The sequence below is a fragment of the Heterocephalus glaber genome, unplaced genomic scaffold, assembly GCF_053883595.1.
Source record: "Heterocephalus glaber isolate CG9 unplaced genomic scaffold, H.glaber_assembly_v1.0 deba00000676, whole genome shotgun sequence".
Lineage (NCBI taxonomy): Eukaryota > Metazoa > Chordata > Mammalia > Rodentia > Bathyergidae > Heterocephalus > Heterocephalus glaber.
In genome coordinates, this window is record NW_028258156.1 from 22028885 (window position 1) to 22051764 (window position 22880).

A 22880-nucleotide genomic window follows, 5' to 3' on the forward strand; every position below is an offset into this window, starting at 1 on the left:
AGTTTTCAGTAACCTGTTAAGTATTTTATTATAATCATTGACATAATTCATAGACTAGTTACAAAAAAAAACACCTTAACATGAAATAGAGAAAAAATCTTGGGGTGATGCCCACCCCAGAAAACCTCCTCCTCCTCTCGGAACTGCCTGCCCTTCCTTAGGGAAGTGGCCCCTGTGGAGCCCAGGCTGGATGTGGGGCCCTGACCCCACGCAGCTGCAGTGTGAACTGAGGGACACGCAACAAGGGGAGCCTGGAAGCGCAGTGCCTTTCAGAAACTGCCCTCCAGCGCTGCCAAAGGGGCCCCGGAGTGGGCTGGCTCCCCCGTTAGCTATAGCTTGGCTTCTGAACATTTTCTGGGAGCAGTAAGATCTCTAGACATCTGTCCAAAAAGTTCTTCCCAGCGTTTTCTTTTTTATGTTTATCTCAATGTGATTAGGTTCTTTTACATAGGTAAGTAAAGAAATTATTTTTTTTCCTCTAGTACTGGGCATTGAAACTAGGGCCTTTGTACTATGTCCCTGGCCCTTTTTAATTTTTTTTTTTTTTGAGACAGAGTCTTGTTAAGTCCCTTAGTTGCCCAGGCTGGGCTCCATTATATGATCCTCCTGCCTCAGCCTCCTTGTGGGCTGGGATTACTGGTACATGACATCATGGCCAGCCTGGTAAATAAATCTTAACTGGCACAATCTCTCCAATAAAACCCCTGAGTTGGTATGAACAGCCACAACACTTTTTCCAGCTCATGTATTCAGTGGTGGCTAAAATCTCTCTCAAGGTCTCATAATCTTCGACATCTTGTTTCCAAACTGTACTGTAAATGCTCTTTGATTTAAATTTTTTTTTTTTGGTACCGGGGGATGGAACTCACGTCCTTGTGCTTGCACAGCAGGCAGCGAAACCACTGAGCTAAATCCTCGGCCCTTAAATTTTTTTTTTTACTAATTTACACCGCTTCTTCAAAACTCAGTCTGCTGCTAAATTTTATTGTGTACATTTGTTCATGGAGCCCAGCATGGTGGCACATGCCTGTAATACCAGCACTAGGGAGGCTGAGGCAGGACTGCCAGGAGTTCGAGGCCAGCCTGGCTACACGGTAAGTTCAAGGCCAGCCTGAATTATAGAGCGAGACCTTGTCAAAAGCAAAACAAAACAAAACAAAACAAAAAAACCATTTGTCCACAAACATGAAGAATGGATGTAGTTTTCAAATGTCACTGTTCCTGTTTCTTTGAGACACCTAAATAAGGTACATGATAGGCGGGGTCAAGGTGAGCAGACTACAAAGTGGTAGCAGTGTATCAGAGTGGGAGAAATATCCTGATCCTGAAGCAACCTGCTTTCCAGTCAGATTCGTGGACTTCATCAAAATAACTTAAGTTTTGGGAGTGGGAGGATCCCTGGTGCCGGGCCTCACGGCAAAGTGAGACTTCAGGATCTTTCGTGTTACAGGCCCCTTCCCATCTTTGGGTCCCTGGATTTTATGTATATTTCACAGAACTTTTTGATGAAATGACTTAGGGACCTACTGTCTGCTTTTCTGTATTAAAACTCCATCTTACTGAATTTTCAGAGCTTGAGAAATAGGTTTCTGTTTATACTTTTAAGGCCAAAGAGACATGGGGACTTTTACAAAGTATGCACTAAAAAAAAAAAAAAAAAAAAGCAAGTTAGTTCTTTCCATTTCCAGGCACAGTAATCTCTTAGTTTACTTTTTAGTGAATAAATAAGAGGAGGACCAAGCTAAAAGACACAGCTTAAACACTGCGTCAAAACACACCAGTCAAATTCTTGCAAAAACATTAGGGCCTGCAAGGAAACAGCTGCTGAGCAAATTATTGAGACCTATAGATTTTTAAAAGCAGCAACTGCTGTACCTTTATTTCACTGCTACTTGTTTGTTTCAGAGTAAGCTTTCGTTGTTATCCATTAATAGGAGCAGAAGGTCTTTCCTAGTATTTTTCTTTACTAGAAACACTTTCTAAGAAAAATAACATTATTACTATGAGAAACACTGCTAAAAACATTTTTCATCACCAGGATATATTTTGCAAATACAAACAAACAAACAAAAAAACACTGCAAGTGCAGTGAGCAATATATTGTTCTTTCCTTTTATCCAAAGATTTTTTTGGGGGGTAAAAATAATTCTACAGAACTTTAAGTAGAAGTAGGCTATCAGATATAAGACTAGGAAAAGAAATAGTCAAAATAATCCCATTGTTTCCTATTAAATTGTATGCCTGTTAACATCTTTTATATTCTTATTTTCCTTATAAACACAAGAGTGTCCCTTTAAAACTAGTTCATTCCGCAAGTTACATACCCTGGACTCTGCATCATCTTCTTCTTCATCGGGGTTGTATGCTTCTGCACACACTATAAAGACAAAAACGCCCATTTTAAGATTTGTTCATCAAAAAACATAACAGTAAATATTATCTTTTAAATTAATGAACAAATAGTACCATGGCATTAAAAGAAACCATTAATTTCAGGGTAAGCACTTTATCCCCTAAAACTGATTTCATATCATAACTTATGAGGATTTTCTTAGCATACAAAGCTGTATTTTTAAGACATTGACAACTGCTTTTTGCTTTCTTCTATTCAAAGCTTAAACCCTTTTTTCTTCACTTTCAAACCAAAGAAATGCTTAAGAGTTAAAAAATACCTTTTAAAAAAGGCAATAAAGTAAGTCAGCCATGAAATGATCATGGGGATGGGGCAGGGTTTCCCTATGTAGCCCAGGCTGGCCTTGAACCCAGAGCGATCCTCCTGCCTCAGCCTCTGGAGTGCTGGGATTACAGGCATGTGCAACCATATCTGGTTTAAATGATCAATTTAATCATACAACTATGAACAACTTTCATAATTTATTCACAACCCACTCTTTCAAGAACAAATACTACTGAAATATACATATTCCCTTCAATCTTTATATTGAGTTGTTTATATTACATATTCAATTTTTAAAACTGCTTTTTTTCATTTTAACACTATGAGAATTTTGTATGTCATCAGAAACAGTAAATAGTGTTTTTAAGGTCTGCAGATTATTTATCATATGCTATAATTCACTACTTCCCTCATGCTAATCAGTTAGGCTGGCTTTGAATAAAACTTTGCAATAAGTATCTTCTACATAAATATTTGTCTACATTTGAGACCATGCTGCAGGCATAATTTCCAAATGTTATTTGGGGAGGGTAAAAGGCATGACAAATTTTAAGACATACTTATGACCATGTTTCTTTCCAGAGGGGTTGTACCCATGCATTATCCTGTGAATAATGTGTAAAGACTCCTTTCACCATATGAGCAAACTGGATATTACTTCCAATTTTTATTGCCAATTTAAAAGATTTAATTTTCAAAAAATTAAATTTGAACAATTTCAAATGTTTATAGGCTTACCATATTTCCTCTTTCGTCTTTATTTATGGGCAATATTTGGTTTCCTTTTTGACTTAACCTAGTTTCCTAATACCATTCTATTTGTTATATTACTCGTAATCATTTTATCCAATTTGGTTTTTAATGATTATTATAAAGTTTTTAAAGATTACGCATCTTTATGTCTTTTTAATGTAGTAACATCTATCAAGGAAGAAAATGGTCCAGTGTGATTTAAACTCAATGTTAAACTCAATGTCACAGGAATACCAATTTTGAGCTTGGACATCATTCCCTTTATTTGCAAATCTAACTTCTGACTTTTAAAGATGAGTCTCTATATTTACTCTTTGGTCCACACGGAGTCTTTCGGTCATAGATACTGAAATTTAAAGAACAAAGGACCGACGAAAGGCTAACAAATGTCTTCCTTTTCCCGCAGGCCTTGGGCTGCCATCACAAGCATCCTCATTCTGTAGTCACCCATCACCATCACTGCCACCTCATGTTCCTGTCTCCTCTCCAGGCACTGGTCTGTGCACTTACGCCAATGGTTCTTAATCAGGTCCTAGTTTGCCCTCCACAGATTGTCACAACTGTGGGGATTTCAGGGAAGCTACCAGCATCTAGTGGGTTTAGGTCCAGGATGGTTTTACAATGTTTCCACACCCTCAAACAAAGCATTATCTGATTCCAAAACCATTATCTGGTTCCAAATGTCAACAGTACTAAGGCTGAGAAATCCTCACCTATTTACATCATCTTACTCAATCTCACTACAGTAGTACATGTTAATGTCCTCATCTGACAGATGAAGACTAGGGCACAAACAGGCCAAAGTCACACATCCTATGGGACAGGACCCGTATTTGATTGCAGGATTAGCTGAGTGTCTTCTCTCCAAAGCCTTTGCCCTCAACTACTGCTCAACACTTGACTCTTTGGTGACTTTACCAGCACAATGTTTAGATGTCAACCTTTTGTCTCAGAAATCCAAAAGAAGCAGCCTGTCTCTTAGGAGCAGGCTCTGGGACCCTCACTGATGCACATAAGCAGAATTTAATTGAGTAACTAACTTCCAGGATAAAGCATGGAGTCAGCACAGCCAGCCAATTCTCTCCTGCAATAAAACCACAGATGCCAAATCACAATTAAAAGGCTGCTTGGTGAGCAGGAAATGGGAGGTTAAGAGAGATGTCAAATAAACAGAATGTCTAATGGTACCAGGCTGGACAGCGTGAGGCATCCACACATGCACACACAGTACAGATGGTCCTGCTAATGTGTGGAGCCACTTCACCTGGATTGGCTGGAACTCTCCAGAGGACATGAGGACATCTACTTCCACAGTGTGGCTCTGCAACTCTCTGTCCCCATGGATGACCAACCTCACAGACAGGACTGCTATATAATTTGTAGCGCAGAGTGAAAAGAAAATATGGGTCCTATGTTCAAAAATGTACTGTCTAGAGGACCATAGAAGCAGAGAACTAAACCAAATGCGGGGCTCTTGGGAGTATGAGGCCGACTGAGAGACAGCCTACTTCATAGGATCAACACATTCATTCAGTAAGGTGATGTAGATAATTTACTTGGTTCTTTGAGTAACTTTAATCTATCATTTTCCAAATATCTTATCAGTTGTCCCAGAATTACTTATTACTTAAAACCCCTCTGATTTGTGATAAACACACTTTAATACAAAGTATGTTTCTTTGCATCTCGGCTGTTTCATTAATCTACTTACTGTGCCAATATTATAAGGATTTAGTTTTTGGCATTTATGCTGCAACTGTTCAACTAGATTAGAATTTACCTCCTGTAACCAACTCAAAATAAAGCACTTGCTGTTTTGTAAAGTTGCTGTGCAGCCTTACAGCTCTTTATAGTCAATTAAACTGCTTCCTCCAACTGGAACTCTCTTCTCCAAGACATCCCTTCTCCTCAGCCACAACTAAGTTAGATCAAAATGCCTATCTTGGCCTGGGTATAGCTCAGTGATGGAGCACTTGCCTGGCATGCACAAAACCCTGAATTCCATCCTCAGCACTAAAAAAAAAAGGTCACATCTTGGCCTTGACTTCTCAAGTACACACAGCAAATTCAGGAAACTTCACTTCTGTGCTCATCCCTTGCACTCTCCTGACATAGTGGGAAGAGCACATTATCGTCACCTAGCATAGTATACTCTCCCAAACACGCTACAACCCTGAGCCTCTCTCTCCAGGGTGGGACTTGCAGCCCTTGAGGGACTGACTGTGCTCTGGTGCATCTCTCTATCTCCAGCACTGACACGAAACACTGCCTGGCTCAGCGCAAGCATGAGTGAATGAATGATGACCACATAAGCCTGGGATGTCCTTGAGAACAGATGATGACTCTCTTACATCTCACAATGGTATACCTCTATTACAGACTCAAACTCCACGCTGAATGAATCAGTGAAAGGTTGCTCTGTGTTAAAATGTCCTACAGTTTGTCCAAGAAATGGAGGTGGAGAGGATGAGTGAAAGGGTGCCTTCTGTCTCACTCACCAAAGAGATGAGGAGCTCAGTAAATATTTGTGCAACAAATAAATGAATGACAGGCTGTATGACTGACAGCCAGTCAAGTCCAAGTCTCCAGATACTGTACAGAATCTCCCATTCCTGCTGAAATGTATTTGCACCATATCTCCTAGACCATCTGAACTTTGGCTTGAAACCTTGTATTTTATTCTTTGGCAATTTAACAGTGGTACATTCCATAAGTAAACCCTATACTGAAGTTTCACTGTTCCACTGTGTGTATGTATTCAGATATTATACTGGCTATCTAGAAGGGGCCAAGAATGTAAGCAGATTTCCACCTCACAGACAAGTAGTGAGCACTAGTATAGCCTGATAGCTGTCACAGATTGTAGAACAGGCAGGAACATAAGCTCAGTGGCCCCACGCCTTCCCGGCAAGTGCAAGGTCCTGAGCTTGATTCCCCATACCAAAAAAAAAAACAAAACCCAAATCATTAAAAAAAAAAAATACAGGGCCGGGGATTTAGCTCAGTGGTTTTGACACCTGTTGCGAAAGAGCAAGGACCTGAGTTCAATCCCCGGTACCAAAAAAAAAAACCAACCAACTTTGGGACATGGCCTGCAGTCTTTTCATGCACTATTTATACAGCATGGGAGATAAAGCGTTAGGGCAACTAATGGAGTTTCTCACCAAGAATTCTTTCCACTTTGTTGCTCATGTTTGAAAATCAGTGCAGTCAAACCAACGCTGCACTAAACAAGTACATACAACCTGCACTGGCATTCTGCTAGCAAAGGACAAAGGAACCAGACGGAACACCAGGAGCCACCCGGTTCTCAGCTCTGACACAGCCTTACACACTATGTATCTCCATAAGTACTTACTGAAAGAAAGGCAAATATGGCCCACATAGGAAGACTAGCTTAGAAGCCTTCAATCTAGAAAGAAAAAGACTTCTATACAATATATAAAAGTTAATTTTCCAATGTTTTCAATGGACTAAACTTTTGGCATATTTAAATAATCTGCTTAAAATAAAGCAATTTGAAAAAGCACAGGTGTGTTAAGACAACAGAGTTCTGATTTAATATAGTTAAACTTGGCTTACTGAAGTGGAAATGCCCTCCTACAAGTGGGAAAATTTTACCTTTTGTAAGTATCAGTGTACGACAACCATCTCAACCAAGAAAATGGTTCTTAAGGGGCAAAATAAGTTACTTTTTTGTTTTGGGGGGGTTTTTTTGTTTTTGGTACAAGGGATCGAACTCAGGACCTTGAGCTTGCGAGGCAGGCGGCAGAACCACTGAGCTAAATCCCCGGCTCCAAAATAAATTACTTTTTATTCTGTATAAGCACAAATAAACATCAAATATATAAACAGATATGCAGTGTATCTATGCAGTAGTAAAATTTCATTTGGGCAACTGTAGGGGGAAAAGCCTAAAAATTTAGACATGGGAAGGGCAATAATGGAAAAAAAGATTGAGAAAAACAGGTATAAAAATACAATAGTTAAAGCTAAGGGAAGAGAAGAGAGGAGTGATGCTACCAGGCCTCCCCCTCCCCTATTCATTCACATTTCTGCTCAGGTAATTTGGTATATATCTGATGTCATTTCAAACTCACAGAGCAGAGGCATTTGGAAAATGGGACCCTAATACAAAACTTCACAACCAGCTGCCTGTAAGACAGAAGAAGGCTTCACAGTGAAGGAGATTCCCTAAATATTTGGTGAAGGACAGGAAGAAGTTTGTTGAGAAAAGAGAGCCTTTTGCTCTTGTGTATTCCTAGCTCCTAGAACAGTGACAGACACACAGCTATGTTAGTAAAAATGGTGGAAGAATGGTTGGTTTAGTTGGGGAGAGCAGTATTATCTTCCCCCTCACCCTTAGGATGTCCACACACTGTGTGTCAAGTTAGACTGGCTTGCAACACAGGAGCAGGCCTCCTTATGTCCCAGTGACTCGAAACAATGTAAGTTTATTTCTTGCTCACACAGCGTGTCCAAGCAGGACAGTGGGTACTTTGTTCTATGTGGGGTGCACACCGGCAGGGCCTCCACAGTTTGGAACACCACCAGTCCCAAAGGCCACTGCTCCCTGGCTGACTCCTACAGCTTCTGCCAGGCAGTGACCCATGCCTCTTCCGCCAGGAAGGAATACATGACATTTCACTGAATAAGTGACATGGTCCTTCCTAACCTCAGGATGGGGAAGCGTGATAGTGCCATGACACTAGAAAGCAAGGAACCCCAAACACTGCGATCAGCCTTGATGACATCAAAGAAACCGGCCGATGGCCCTGGCATGTGTATGCATGTCTGTCTGTCCCTTCACTCCATGACACCAACCAGCTGATGGCCCTGGCCAGAGGGGTGTGTGTGTGTGTGTCCATCCCCACTGCCATGGCTACCAAAGAAAGCATCACATGATGATCCTGACCCCAGGTCTTGGTCTCTCTTTTTCCCTCTCTTTCACAGATGAACAGAGAAAGGTGTAACATCCACCTCACCGTTTACTTACATATACAGAAGGACTGGGGGGTGCGGCTGAGTGACAGTGCCCTTGCCTAGCGTGCATAGGCGCCGCCTGGGTTTGACCCCACTGTGAAGGGCAGGAGCCCTTAACTGAAAAATCTATAGAACAGGGCTGTCTCACGAACTCTGAACAGAATTATCAAAATGTCCTTAAAACTGCCTCTCATATTTTAATAGACTATTTGGTTATTTAATTTACAACTTAATATTTTACTACTTCCTGCATCAAAATATTAAGTTATTATAATCCACCTTTTACAGGCTACATTTTAGCTATAAAAAGAGCAATGTATCCAGCGATTCGTGCAACAACTTTTGGCACCTTTCATTTCTAATATAAGTGAATATTTAATTCCCATATCAGCTATGTTTATGTCCGCAGAATTTTACTACAAAGACGTTAGTCAATGTATTCAATCGCAGTCTATAGCCTTGTCTTGGTTGAAATGACAGAAACACACCTTCTCCTTACTCTAGTTCTGCCTCTCTCCCTAAAGCTAACAACCCTGCTTTAAGAATGAGCCTGCCACAAATCACCTTTCTAGTTTCCTATAAAACTGTTTTAAAGCTTCACATTCACATAGGTCTCCAAATCACCCCAAATATACTGTATAATTACCAACTTTTAAAAGTTTCTATAAAAATTTTCCCAGCTGGCAGTGGTGGCACATGCCTGTAATCTCAGCACTTAGGAGGCTGAAGCAGGCGGATCACCCTGAATTTAAGGCCAGCCTGGACTACACAGCAAGACCCTGTATCAACCCCCTCCCAATTCCTCTTATTTCCACTATTAAACATTCTATCATCTAATAAACATGTTGAATTTTTTTTTTTTGGTACCAGGGATTGAACTTGGGCCCTTGCGCTTGTGCAGCAGGAGGCAAAACTAAATCCCCGGCAAACACGTTGAATTTTACTAAACCATCATGATCCATTACAAAACTATTATTTTTGTTTCTGTTTAATGGGAGAAGTATTTAAAATAAAACTACAAAACTGGCTGATTCCCTTTTATGTTTTCATGTGTCTAAAGACGGTTTTCCTCCACATATATACCACTCCTCTTTAAGAGATGGTGGAATCGAGGAGCACAGTCAACTCGCAAACGAGCTGTTCAGAACTCTGGCTGGGCTGGGGGTGCTGAAATACAAAAATGAATGGCAACTGAGAGCTGCAAACAAGTAAGAATTTGCCCATCGTGCACTATTTTTCTATTACTGAGGCTACAGAAGCCAAAACCTTCTAAATCTTTTTCAAAAATGCCTCCAAAGGAAAAACAAAACCCTATGCCAGAACACACATATATTTGATTTTAGTTTGGTTTTTTTTTGGTACTGGGGATCGAACTCAGGTCCTTGAGCTTGCAAGGCAGGCGGCGGAACCACTGAGCTAAATCCCCAGCCCCACCTTTTTCATTCTTTTTTTTTTTTGGTACCGGGGATCGAACTCGGGTCCCTGCGCTTGAGCAGCATGCGCCACACATATATTTGGTAAGTGAATTTGTATTCTAAATTTGTCTACCAATGTGTTTAAGCTTTTTTTAGTATGTATAACGATCCCTAATATATTTTCTATTACATGCTTTACATGTGCACATTCAGGGTAAACACCAACCACTTCTTTTAACAACTTAATTAGAGCATGGCATAATTAAGAAGATGAAAAGTCCAGGAGGTACCTGGAAAGCATCTTAGCAACATGGGACCCATTCCAGAACACGACAGGCTCGTGTAATTTCACTGTTCAGACATCACGAGCAGCTTGTGGGATCCCAGGAATGGAGACAGCATCAATGAGCCTTCACTCCCTTTTCCAATTGGACAGTGGCGCCCGGTGCCCCATCAGGGTCCTTATATAAAGATGTAAGAAAATTTATAACATTCGGGGCCAACAATGGACAGATGCATGTCACCACCCATGGACCCAATTTCTGGGTATTTTACAAATATGCTATGCAAAGTAAAGCAAACTTTCAAGAAAAAGTAAAATTTCACAAATGACTAAAAACAGTAAAGCAAATAGAGCCTGAAGAGTAATCAAGAAGGTATTTGGAAAACCATTAACTTTTTAGAGCCTACGTATTTATCTGCTATTAATCATCAGAATTCCTCAGAGCATCCGTAAGTAGCATACAGGAAGGAGATCAGTGTGTACCAGACAGCAATACTAGAATAGAAATTGCGTTTGTACTTTACTGAAAGGATCCAATGAGGACACTAGAGCATTGTATTTGGTGAATATTACAGGTTTCAAGAAGGTAATACCCAAGAAGAAATAAAAAACGAATTCTTCTCCCTTGCTTTAAGCACTAACAGATAGTTTCCCCAGAATTTGTGCAAATGCTCTCAGTATTCAGATAATATGATCATCTCAACACTTATTTCGGCCTGAAACGTTCAAGTGCACAAATGTAAATATAAACACTTGCTGATAATGAATAATATAGTCACATTTGTCAAATATAATTTTCTTCTTCAGATATAGTAGAGCTAGAGTCACTTAAGCCTCCTGAACAATTTTACTTATTTATTGTTTTTGTGCCCATGATGACAAACATACACATATGAGAGAATAGGAACAGACACACTGCAAAGATTCTTTTAATTTATCAGTAAGCTTGCAGAACAAGTACCATTTGACCAGACTGTTCCAGGATGAAAAATTTAGAGGTAAATATGGCCAGGATTACAGAAAAATAGCTTAGTCAACTACTAACTTCCAAATTTAGCAATAAAACTATCAAATACAAGTATAGGGAAATATCTTTGAATCAGGCCTCTTTATGTAATTAGTAAATATGCTAATAAAATTTTATGCCATCAAAGATCACCAAATTGTGACAGAATGATGCATATGAATATCCAAGATTCGAAATACAGAACATATTGAAAAGAAAATGCAGTTCAATATGGTTTGTTCATTAAAGTTAAAAGAAATAAAGCCATCTAAAACACCTAATAGATTTTCTTCCTGAAGAAAAGATCCATTTCTATTTTTCAAAGTGGAACCCATCAGATTTTTTTCATGACTTTTCTGTGAGTTCATATCATGTTATTTCTTAAATCTGATTTTTAAAAGAAACCTAATAAAATTTAGTGAATATTTTCCTATGTCTTAGATATTCATGTAAAATATATTTTAAATGGCTTCATAAATATCCATAATGTATATGGATATTAATCTTAATATATCACTTCTTGGGCATTCAAATTTCTTTAACTTGCTTTTCATATCAAGGTCTGAATCAAGATTTGTGAGGCGATAATTAAAATAATTTCAATGAATTTTTAAAAAGAAAAATGACATAAATAATGAGATACAGAAATGAAACACTTTAAGAGTAATAAACTAGCAAACTTGGTTATTTAGAAAATGTATAGTTCAGAATCAACTTTCTCATAATTGCTGGTGAAACTTTAACATGTTCACAATAGGGCCACGATTTGTACATCTCACTGCTGGGTGGCTTGAACCACCGGTGGTTCATGCCTGACTGTCCTGTGCATGCCTGTACCACTTCTAGCACCAGTGGTACAAGCCATCCAATGGACTGTAGTAGCGTAGGAATGGAGAGGTCAGTTTGGAAGTTTGGAAGTATTGCTAAAAGTTTTGAAAACTTTCATGCCCAATTCAGCAAGTGTTCTTCAAGGAATTTATCTGAAGAAATGACAATTTTTTTAAAAAATCTGAATTCTCAACAATAAACAATATACTATATATAGAGCTGATATTGGCTCATTTAAAAATTACACTTCAGAGGAACAGTTAATGACAAAGGAAAATAGTTACCTAATCACACTAAGGTTTTTAAAAAGGAATTTAAAAGACAGCTGCATAGTCTGAATCTACAGAAAACAGGCATTTTAAAAGCCCGTAGGACAGACACCAAAGCACCTTGCTTGGTATATGAGTATGATTATTCCTATTTTCTTATTCATGTCTTCCTATGTTATCCTTATTTTCATCAAGAATGTACTATGTTTACAATCAGAAATAAAGGATTTTTTAAAAAAGAGATGATTAGGGCCAGGGATTTAGCTCAGTGGTGCCGCCGCCTGCCTCGCAAGCGCAAGGTCCCAAGTTCGATCCCCAGTACAAAAAAAAAAAGAGATGATTATAAAATTCCCTTAATGAATGAGACAACTAAAATCACCTAAAATTTGAAAAATGGAAAAAGGTATTAGAAACATAGAAATGGTTTCTGGCTAATAATGTATCTATCCTTTTCAAAATTAACTTTTAAATTTAATATTTCCTAAAAACATACAGCTTTTACAACTAAAAGAATCAAGGTGTTAAAATTCTTAGGAAACAATCCTGAAATATATCTCATTAACAATGCTATGGTAAAACTGAAAACTGTTTCTAATGAAAATAAAAAGTCACATAAAAAAGAATTAAGTGGTAAGTGAGTGCTTAGCATGTGGGAGGCCCTGGGTTTGATCCTCAGAACCAGGCACCCCCCACCCACCCACACACACACAAAGCAAAAAGCTTACCTGACCCAATGTCAACCTCAATCTTATAATAATATTGCTTCTTCTACAATGTGAGTACTTAAAAATCTTTTTTAGAGGTACAGCACAGCTGAGTGAGAAGTATGGTAAATCTTCCCCACAAAAAGCAACATGTAAACTAGATAGCACTTTAAAAAATGTCAGAGCTCTGAAAACCAACCAAAGACATACTAAAAAGCATTTAGTCATGAAAACTATCAAAATGCCAGTTGGAAGAGTGGGAGCCTAGGGGCCTACTCAGGGCTGCTACTTCTCACCCCAGCTGAGTTAGCATGGTAGATCCACCAGCTTTGCTGCAAGAAAAGGCTAACAATTGAGAAAACCAGCCCTGCAACACTACTTGAAAACTGCCTGATAATTTGACTATGTTTCAAAATGACTATTATAAACATATTCAAAGAGGTAAAGGAAACCGTGTTTAATCAATTAATGTATAGAATGACTCAAAAAACAGATTCAAAGATAGAAATTATGAAAAAGAATCAAATGGAAATTCTAGAGTTGAAAAGTCCAATAACTGAGATGAAAAATTTACTAGGTTGGCTTGACAGATTTTAATTGGCAGAAGAATCAAAGAAGTTTAAGATGGATCAATAGAAAATATTCAACTTGAAAAACAGAAAAAAAAAAGGATGGATAAAAATGGAGTGCCCCAAGGGGCCGCGGATTTAGCTCAGTGGTTTCACTGCCTGCTGCACAAGCACAAGGACCCAAGTTCAATCCCCAGTACAAAAAAACCCCAAAATACCCCACAATACTAAATGAAGCAAAGCTTCCGGGGCCAGGTATTTATTTAGGTCAGTGGTTCCCCTGCCTGCCTCAAAAGTGCAAGGACCTGAGTTCAATCCCCGGTACCAAAAAAAAAAAAAGAAAAAAAAGAAAAAGAAATGGAGTGCCCCAGAGACCTGTGAAACACCAGGCACTCTAACCTATATTACAGAAGTTCCACAAAAAGAGGAAACAGAGATCAGAAAAAATGTCAAACATGGTAGCCAACAACTTTTCAAATTTCATGAAAATGTTAGCTGACAGATCCAAAGTTTAATGACCCTCAGCAGCACAGAATAAAAGCAAAGAAACCACACCTAAATATTTTAATCAAACTATCAAAAGCCAAAACAAGAGAAAATCCTCAAAGTGGAAAGAGAAAAATGATTTATCTCATACTAGGGAACAAGAGAATAAGTAATTTCTCCAAAACAAGGGAGGTCAGAAGGCAATGAGATGGTACATTCAAGTTGCTGATTAAAAAAAAAAAGTTTCCCAAGAATTCTATATCTAGCAAAACTATCCTTTAAAAATGAAGGTGAAATGAACTCATTTCCAGATTTAAAAACAGACTTGAGAGAAATTTACAACTAACAGATGTGCCTAACAAGAAAAAGTCTTTCAGGCTGAAGGAAATGAGACACCAGATGGAGACTCAAATCAATGGGGAAAACAAGTGGTGCCCCAGAAAAGACAAATATTTGACTCACAAAAATGGAAACATTCACTTATCTAATAAGGGACTAAAATCCAGAATATATAAAGAACTCCTACAACTCAACAACAGAAAATCAAGCAATCTAATTTAAAATTGGGCACAGGACTCCAATAGACATTTCTCCAAAGGAGATATATAAATTGCCAATAAGCCCAGAAAAGATGTTTGGCCCATTATTAATCCTCAAGGAGAGTCACCCATTACTAATCCTTACGGAGCGGCAAATAAAAACCACAAGGAGGGCCGGGGATTTAGCTCAGTGGTTCTGCCACTTGTTTGGCAGGCGCAAGGTCCTGAGTTCAGTCCCCGGCACCAAAAAAAAAAAAAACCACAAGGAAATGGTACCTCACATTCATTAGACCTGCTATTAGAAAGAACAACAACAACACAACAGAACAAAAGTTGGTGAGGATGTGGACAAATTGGAACCCTTGTGTATTGCTGGTGCCAATGTAAAAATCATGCAGGCACTGTGGAAAACTGTATGGCAGTCCTTCAAAAAAATTAAACGGACTTAACATATGATCCAGTAATTCCATTTATGAGTACATAACCCAAAGAATCAAAAGCAGAGACCCGAGAAGATCTTTGTACCTCTATTTTTATGCCAGCATTATTCACAAGAGTGAAAGATGAAAGCAACGCCAAGTGTCCATCAAAACATGAATTAATAAACACAACACAGTACATGCAAGAGGACATTATTTAGTCTTGAGCAGGAAGGAAATTCTGACACATGCTACAGCCCTGATGAACCTTGAAAACATTACGCTAAGTGAAAGAAGCCAGTCCTAATAGGACAAACATATAAGTCTACTTAAGTAAGGCACCAAGAGTACTCAAATTCATGAGACAGAAAGTAAAATGGTAGGGGAGAAGGACTGGAAGAGAGGGGAATTAGAGGTAATTGTTTAATGGGTACACAGTCTCGGTTTCTGAAGATGAAAAATTCTGTCCATGGATGCTGGGTTGACTACTGCACTACAATGTGATGTATGTAATGCCATGCAACCAAACACTTAAAGATGCTAAAATGGTAAATTATAAAAATATTTTAAATATCTGGTTAAGACTGTATAAATGAGGCCGGGGATTTAGCTCAGTGGTTTCGCCACCTGCTGCGCAAGCGCAAGGACCTGAGTTCGATCCCTGGTACCAAAAAAAAAAAAAAAAGAAAGACTGTACAAATGTTTTTGCTCTTAATTTCTTTAAAAGATTTCATAAACAATAATTCAAACACTCAACTCCGGTTTATAACATACATATCACATAGTTAGCAGCAACACAATGGGGTGATATAGTCTGTTAGTCAACTTTTTGTCGCTGTGACAAACACCTGAGATAAACAACTTACAGCAGGAAAAATTTATTTCTGCACGTGGTTTTAGAGGTTTCAGACAACAGTCGGCTGGCTCCAAGGCAGAAACCTCCTGGCAGAGTGACACAGGAGAGGAAAGGTGCTTACCTCCTGACAGTGAGGAAGTAGAGAGGGGGGAAAGAGCCCGAGAGAGAGGACTGAGGTGGGACAAGGTATAGCCTCCCAGGTTATAGCAAGTGACCTACTTCCTCCAACCAGGCCCCACCTCCCAAGGACACATTAGACCAGGAAGTCATCAGTGGGTTAATCTAATGATGAAGTCACTGTCCCCATGAGCTAATCATCTTCCAGAAGCCACCCCTGAGTTGGGAGCCTTTTGGGCGACATTTCTGAACCCAACTGTAAACAGGCTGTCTCCCTCATTTCCTCCCGGCCCACACACACTTCTGTATGCCAGTTTGGTCACAACATGCAGCTATCCCCGTGAGTGATCCCCTCCTCTCAGATGCTTCCTGGAAAATAATCCAGATGAGAGAGCTATAAGGACCTATTTGGAAACTTCAAGATTCCATCCTGAGGGCCAGGGATTTAGCTCAGTGGTTCCGTCGCCTGCCTCGAAAGCGCAAGGTCCCGAGTTTGATCCCTGGTACCAAAAAAAGAGATTCCATCCTGATCACACTGGGGATGATACATCTTCTAGTTTCACTCTCTGACAAAAATATTTTAATGGTTCCACACATAAAGAGTAAAACCCAAGCCCTTACCACAGCTCTCACAGGTCTCTGCCTAATGATCTGATCCAGACCTCAGTGGACCATGTCTCCTCTATCACTGTGAGCCCCACATGCTTGAAGCCTTGTTAGACTATGCCCTAGTCCCTGGACAGCTTTGTCACCTACATGGTTTACTCAACTGGAAAGTTATTCTTTCCACTACCCATTCCCACCTATTAAAAGCCTACTCTTCCCTGAAAATTGTTCAAATGCCGCATCCTCCCTGATACTTTCCCCTAAACCAAACAGACCAGTCAGGGTGAAATGCTCCTTTCCATGTAGAAACAGAATGCATCTTACTCAACTATTTCAGTGGAATGTCATCTTCTGTGGGGGCTAAATTCTAAACACAACATATGAAGCAAAAATCTCCTACAGTCAATGTTATTCTTGAAAATCTCATAGGAAGCCACTGCTGAAAACAGACATACTCCCACAAGAAGTCCAAAACAGTGGATTTTCCATCCACCACTGCAACGAACTCACTGCTTTTTCTTCTACTAAGCTCTAGAGTTACTGCTGGTTTACATTTAAAAGCCTGTGGAATGGAAAATGGGCACCTTTAAGCCTCAGAAGGAAGGCTCACACTCTGAGAGGCACACAGGAACCTAGCAAGCCTGCGGGAAGGGAAGGCCACCCCCCACCCACCCCCCGCACAGCAGACTCACTGTGTGGAGCATGCACTTGGCTCCTCTCCACTTGTGCTCACTGTGAAACGTGTGTAGTGGAATGAGGGTAGGTGATATTCATCACGACACAACTCAGCTGTGCTGTTCACAACTCTGATGTAGCAGTTACAGTACATACTTAGTTCCTGCAGGGCTATACGTTACTGATTTTTTAACAATCTAAAAAAATGCATACAACAATATCTTTCAAATAATGAGTTAATTCCAGTAATAAACATTTATTAATTTAACTGAAATGAGAGCAAAACCAAGCAAATACAAAGCTAGCTCTTCTATAGTTAGGAAAGTATAACCTATCATTCCACAAACATTTTTGCACAGAAGACCTATTCTCTTGTAAATCAGAAACCCTTACAACTCTAGTAAAAATACCTGTTCTGATTTAAAAATGTAATTATTTTACATAATGTGAAAGAAGCAGGTGTAATAAGATGACAATGACCTCTAGCCTCCCACTTTCTCTCTTTAAAACCTGAGGTATAAATGGCAAGTATTATGTCATCTTTGGGAATTTTTCCTTTTGCAGCTAGATGAACTGATATGCAAGATAATGGTCCTATTCTTTTGCATAGAACTGATATTTGTCTAGGGTATTGTTATTTCCTGTCATTCTATGTGAAGTACTGTACTGTCATAAACACTGTGCTATTCAACAGGAAAAGACACATCCAAATGGATCACCTGCAGTCTCACAGGCCAGGTGGTAAAACAGGTGGCACAAGCTCCCCTCACACAAGGAGCTCAGGACTTGTCAGTTACCTTTTATTTGCAAATGCACTGAGTAAACCTCAGCACCTTAGGCTGAGAAGGACACTCACTGGGCCAACAGAGGTAACTAACTGCCTATGACAAAGAAGGACCACCAGCTTCTTTAGGGCAGCCAGTCTAAGAATCAACTGGTAGACACAACTCTAATAATCCTACATGGGTCAGCCAAAGTTAGTCCTGAGTTTCTGAGCCCTGTGCCATAGCAGATGCCAGATGGACAAAGGAGACTACTCCCAGGTCAATTCAGGACGGAAAAGCTAACTAGAACCTTTTAATGATTGTGATTTGAGGGGCTTGAATCGAGAGGGGAGACGTGGTCAGGCTCTTTCTGGTGGTTACTGATTTAAAATGTGGAGCTAAGAAATCACAGGCAAAAGATGGAAGGATCCCTAATAGTGTTCCAAAGCCACTTCCAGCAGCTCCTGAGGTTCTGAGGGCTTGGTGATTTTGTGAGAACTGCATGCCCTATCTGAATATACTACTACTGAATATACTACTTTCACTTGACTGGAGTCAGCTTGAGTTTCACTTGTAATCAGAGAGGTCAGAAGGTAAGGAGAAGACGGGTTCAAAAAGATCAGGACAGCAAGGAAAACAGATAATGGTTCAAACAAGTTACCAAAAATCACCATGAATAAAACCATAGAGCAGTTTTGATAAGGGAGTATTTGCAAAAGAACAAACACGCAAACCCCAGTGACTATTCAATGGAATGTAACCACAACAATGCATGATCCGTAACTCAGGGGCCAGGTGGCTCTGTCAAGAGTACCCATCACCATTTATCTACGATATTAGTCAGAAAATGTCAATGATAAAAATAATCTGTAAAATTGAAATGATTCTCTTCCACAAAATTATGCTCAACAAGTGAACAAACTTGCAGGACAAGTAAGATTGGCCCTAGGTCTTGAATTTCATTTTTATGGTACTAGTAAGGTACTAATAAGGACTCTATGAACTTACCACTTGGTTAGAAAGATGAATTCATCTATTAAGGTAGGAGCATAAATTATTATTCCTGATAATATTTACAATGATTTACAGTATGGAGAAAGAACACAGGATTCAGATAGGCTTAGGCATTTCTCAGCTTTGTCATTTTTTTCCTGCGCACTTATTCAATGTGTGACCTCTGTACATTATTAATCTCAATTTGTCTCATCTATAAAATGAGGGACTGCCCTTAGATATGAGTTCAATTCTGACAGAACCTTTGTTATGCAGTGTACAACCGCATTTGAAAAAACACAGGCCCTGTATGCAGAAATCCTAAATCTGAATTCTATCTCCGCCATGGTTGGTTTGTAACCTTGCTAAAGGACATCACTTTTCGTGAATTAGTTTCCTTACCAATAGCCTGAGAATAATAATACAACTTATTGTATAGAGCTGTTTTAAGGAATACAATGAATTAATACATGCAAAGCACCCAGAAAAGTTCCTGGCCCTCAATAAATGACTAACTTTTGCCACTATTCAAAGTGTTTCTCATGGAAATGCAGGTTCTAATTACATGCAAGTCTGAATACAAAATGGACTCACAGCACAGAACCCAAGTTCTCATTTTCTTCAATATAAAATATCTGTACCCTATGTACTATCACATTTCTAATACCCTTAGTAGTTTTGAATTTTAAAAAAGGAAGTCAGTGTTGGATAAATGAAAATGGTTTAAATCATAACAAGTGATTTGCACAAATGTTTTTATGAATTGATTTCATTTTTCTGCGACATTCTCAATCTAAAATTAATCTTAATAAGATTTACAACATCAAAATAATATTTCAGAGGTGCATTTGTCCTTAATAGGTGTAAATGAAAACATATAACACCTTCCTACGTTTGAAAAAATTATTTTGTGGTTTTATAAAATCATACCATGATTATTTTAAAAGCCATGAAATCTGTATGATATTAATATATAGAAAACATGAGGAGGCAGATACAAAATGTCATTTCCCCATGTAGTTCGCTGCTGCACCAGTTAGATGGAACAACAGCTGCTTGTTATATACACTGACTAGCATGTGTGATCTGAAAAACGCCTCTTGGTGTTATCAGTAAGTGCTTCAATTAAACATTTCCAGCTAGGTAAATTCTAGCTCTGCTCCCTATTCATCTATAGCAGAAAAGCTCTTTCTACAATGCTCCCTGAAATGCCTCCAAACTTCAGAGCTCGGTTCTGTGTTGAAAAGTGCGCTGTGCTGTGCTAAGAGTTGTTATGTGTTATTTATATTTTAAGAATATGACTAATAAATCAATATGTTTGACCAAAAAGAGTTCATTCCAGGAATATAGAAAATATATTAACACAACTTATATTACTATTTTAAAAGAGAAAAACCAAATGATTATATGGATGCTATAAAGATTTTGACAAATCCTGTTTATAGTTTTTTCCAAAAAATCCTAGCAGTATTAGTAAAGCTACTAGCAAATATGTATCATATTTTTGCTATCTTTTAGAAAATATGTTAAGTACTTTACATTCATTTTTCTCTTAATTAAAAACACCCCACAAATCGCTTCTCGGCCTTTTGGCTAAGATCAAGTGTAAAAACACCCCACAAGTCAGGTACTTTTACCATTACATTTTACCAATAAAAAACTGAAGTTCAAATCACAGTCAAGCAACTAATGAGTACTAAGGCCTACATTCAAACCTACTGCTTTGTAACCTCTGAGATCAAACACTTTAACTAGTAAGGAAAAAAGAAATCAAACAGTTCACAAAATAATAATAATAATAAAAATGATAATACAAATGGTCAACAATAATGAAAAGAGGCTAAACTGTACCCATAAATGCCAAATGAAACATAACTGACCTATAAAATTGAGAAACGTTAAAAATCTGTAATACTGAGTGTTTTACCCTGTATTGAGATGGAAATACAAATTAGTATGAAGTTTTATAGTGATTTGACAATGTCTAGACAAATTTCATATGGTTATACCTTTGATAAGCAATTCCACTTCTAAAACTATATTCTGCAGATATTCTTGCACAATTGTGCAAAGATATAATGCGCTTAAACTCTAAACACCCTTATTATACAAATTTTAAAACATTTCTAGAATATGGAACACTGTTCAGTTATTAAGGGGTGGCTTTATATGTAAGGATATGGAAAATAGTATGTAATGTATAGTTGAGTGAAAAAGAAAATGTGCAAAGTTGGACATAATTTTAATTCCAACGAAATATGAATATACATATGAATATAATGAATTCCAACTAAATATGAATATAAAAATATCCAAGAAAGTATACAAGAAACTGGTAGGTGTGATTATTTCTAGGACCAGAACTGGGAACAATGCAGCATACAAGGACCTTTTGTTTTCATTTTATACCCTTATGTACTACTTGACTTTTAACCACAAACTTCTACTGACAGTATACTTTAAAAATTTTAATGATATAAAAGATAAATGCACATACTAATCACATCTATAAAAAACATGTATAACGATTCACAAAGATTCCATTTTGGAAAAATGCTGATTGTTGAACTTTATGATAAGAAATATTATGTCATCATTAAAAAGGCCAAAAAAAAAAAAAGTTTACCTTACTGTGCTGCAGATATGGAAGCTGGAAATAATTTCCAATTCAAATGGAGGAAACAAGCACTGCCATCACCTCTCACCTCTCCGCTCCACCAAGACCACCTTTTCCCTGTCTGTCCTCATCCTCACCCTGCCCGTTCCCTTCATTGGAGAACACCTACCAGACCTCTTTCACATGGTGCAGAGGCCTGGGTTACACACACACAAACCCACAACTGCAAAGGAATGTAATATTTAATAACTACAATGCTGGAAATCAAACAGACACAACTAACTCAACTCCTGGCATTGTCTTTGAATGGACCTATATCATTAATCTTCTATTTGATGTACAGACATTTGAAAACTACATTGATGGTAGTCATTACAATATAAATTAAATCAACTTTTTTTTCAACTTTTTTTGATATTAAGGATTTACCCCCTCTAGAGAAGAGGAACAATGAACAATCATAAACTTGACTAAATTGCAAGCAAATTATTTCTAGAAATATAGTTAAGTCCATGGACAAACGGTATTACTGTTTTCAGTATTTCTAGATATATATCCACTAATTTGGTAGCAACACAGTATTTTCAGATTTCTAACTGTAAAGGGAAAAAGTTAATACCTAAAGTTAGGTAAAAACTAATCTGAATCACACTGCTAAAAAACAAAAATATAAATTCTTTTATAATTTTGGGCACAGAAAATTTGAATGATGAGGCGATTAACAATACAAGGAACACCTATAATCTTGTTGCTAAATGATAACAATAATTTAAATGTTTTACCTGTAAGAATGAAAAACAATGGTGGCAGTAGAAATTATTCAACAGTTGCTTTTTCTTTCTTAGAATTTAGTGTAAGAATTTAGTGTAAAATTATTTATCATAATTTCAAAGTTCAGGAAAAATCATAATGGAAAAAACATGGCTTAAACATTTTTAAAAACTAGTTTTGACTGAATACTAAAGAATAAACTAATAATATCAAAAATAGGGCCAGGGATTTAGCTCAGTGGTTCCACTGCCTGACTCGCAAGTCCAAGGACCCAAGTTCGAGCCCTGGTACCAAAAAAATAAAATAAAAAAAAAATAAAAAATAAGAATAGCATGTATTAGTTAAACTCTTGTGCCTCAGTTTCTCCATCTGTAAAATGGAGATAAGAAATCCTCCTGTAGTACTGTGGCAGTGATTCTCACTCCACACAATGGACCTGTGTGCATTTTAATATCTTCACAAGCTAGGCACTAAGCTTAGTCACCAAAATAACTGATCCTTATTCAAACTTTTGGACCACTTAGTTCAAGAATTTTATTCTTTGACCAAA

General features: G+C 38.1%; 1 protein-coding gene across 1 annotated transcript in view; it reads right to left on the reverse strand.

Moving 5' to 3' along the window:
* Positions 1-22880, reverse strand: part of Prkar2b (protein kinase cAMP-dependent type II regulatory subunit beta) — a 96267-nt gene that overhangs the window by 33166 nt on the left and 40221 nt on the right. Inside the window, exon 3 of the mRNA XM_004839671.4 lies at positions 2325-2377. Coding sequence (XP_004839728.1) covers positions 2325-2377 — 53 coding nt within the window. The remainder of the gene's footprint in view (positions 1-2324; positions 2378-22880) is intronic.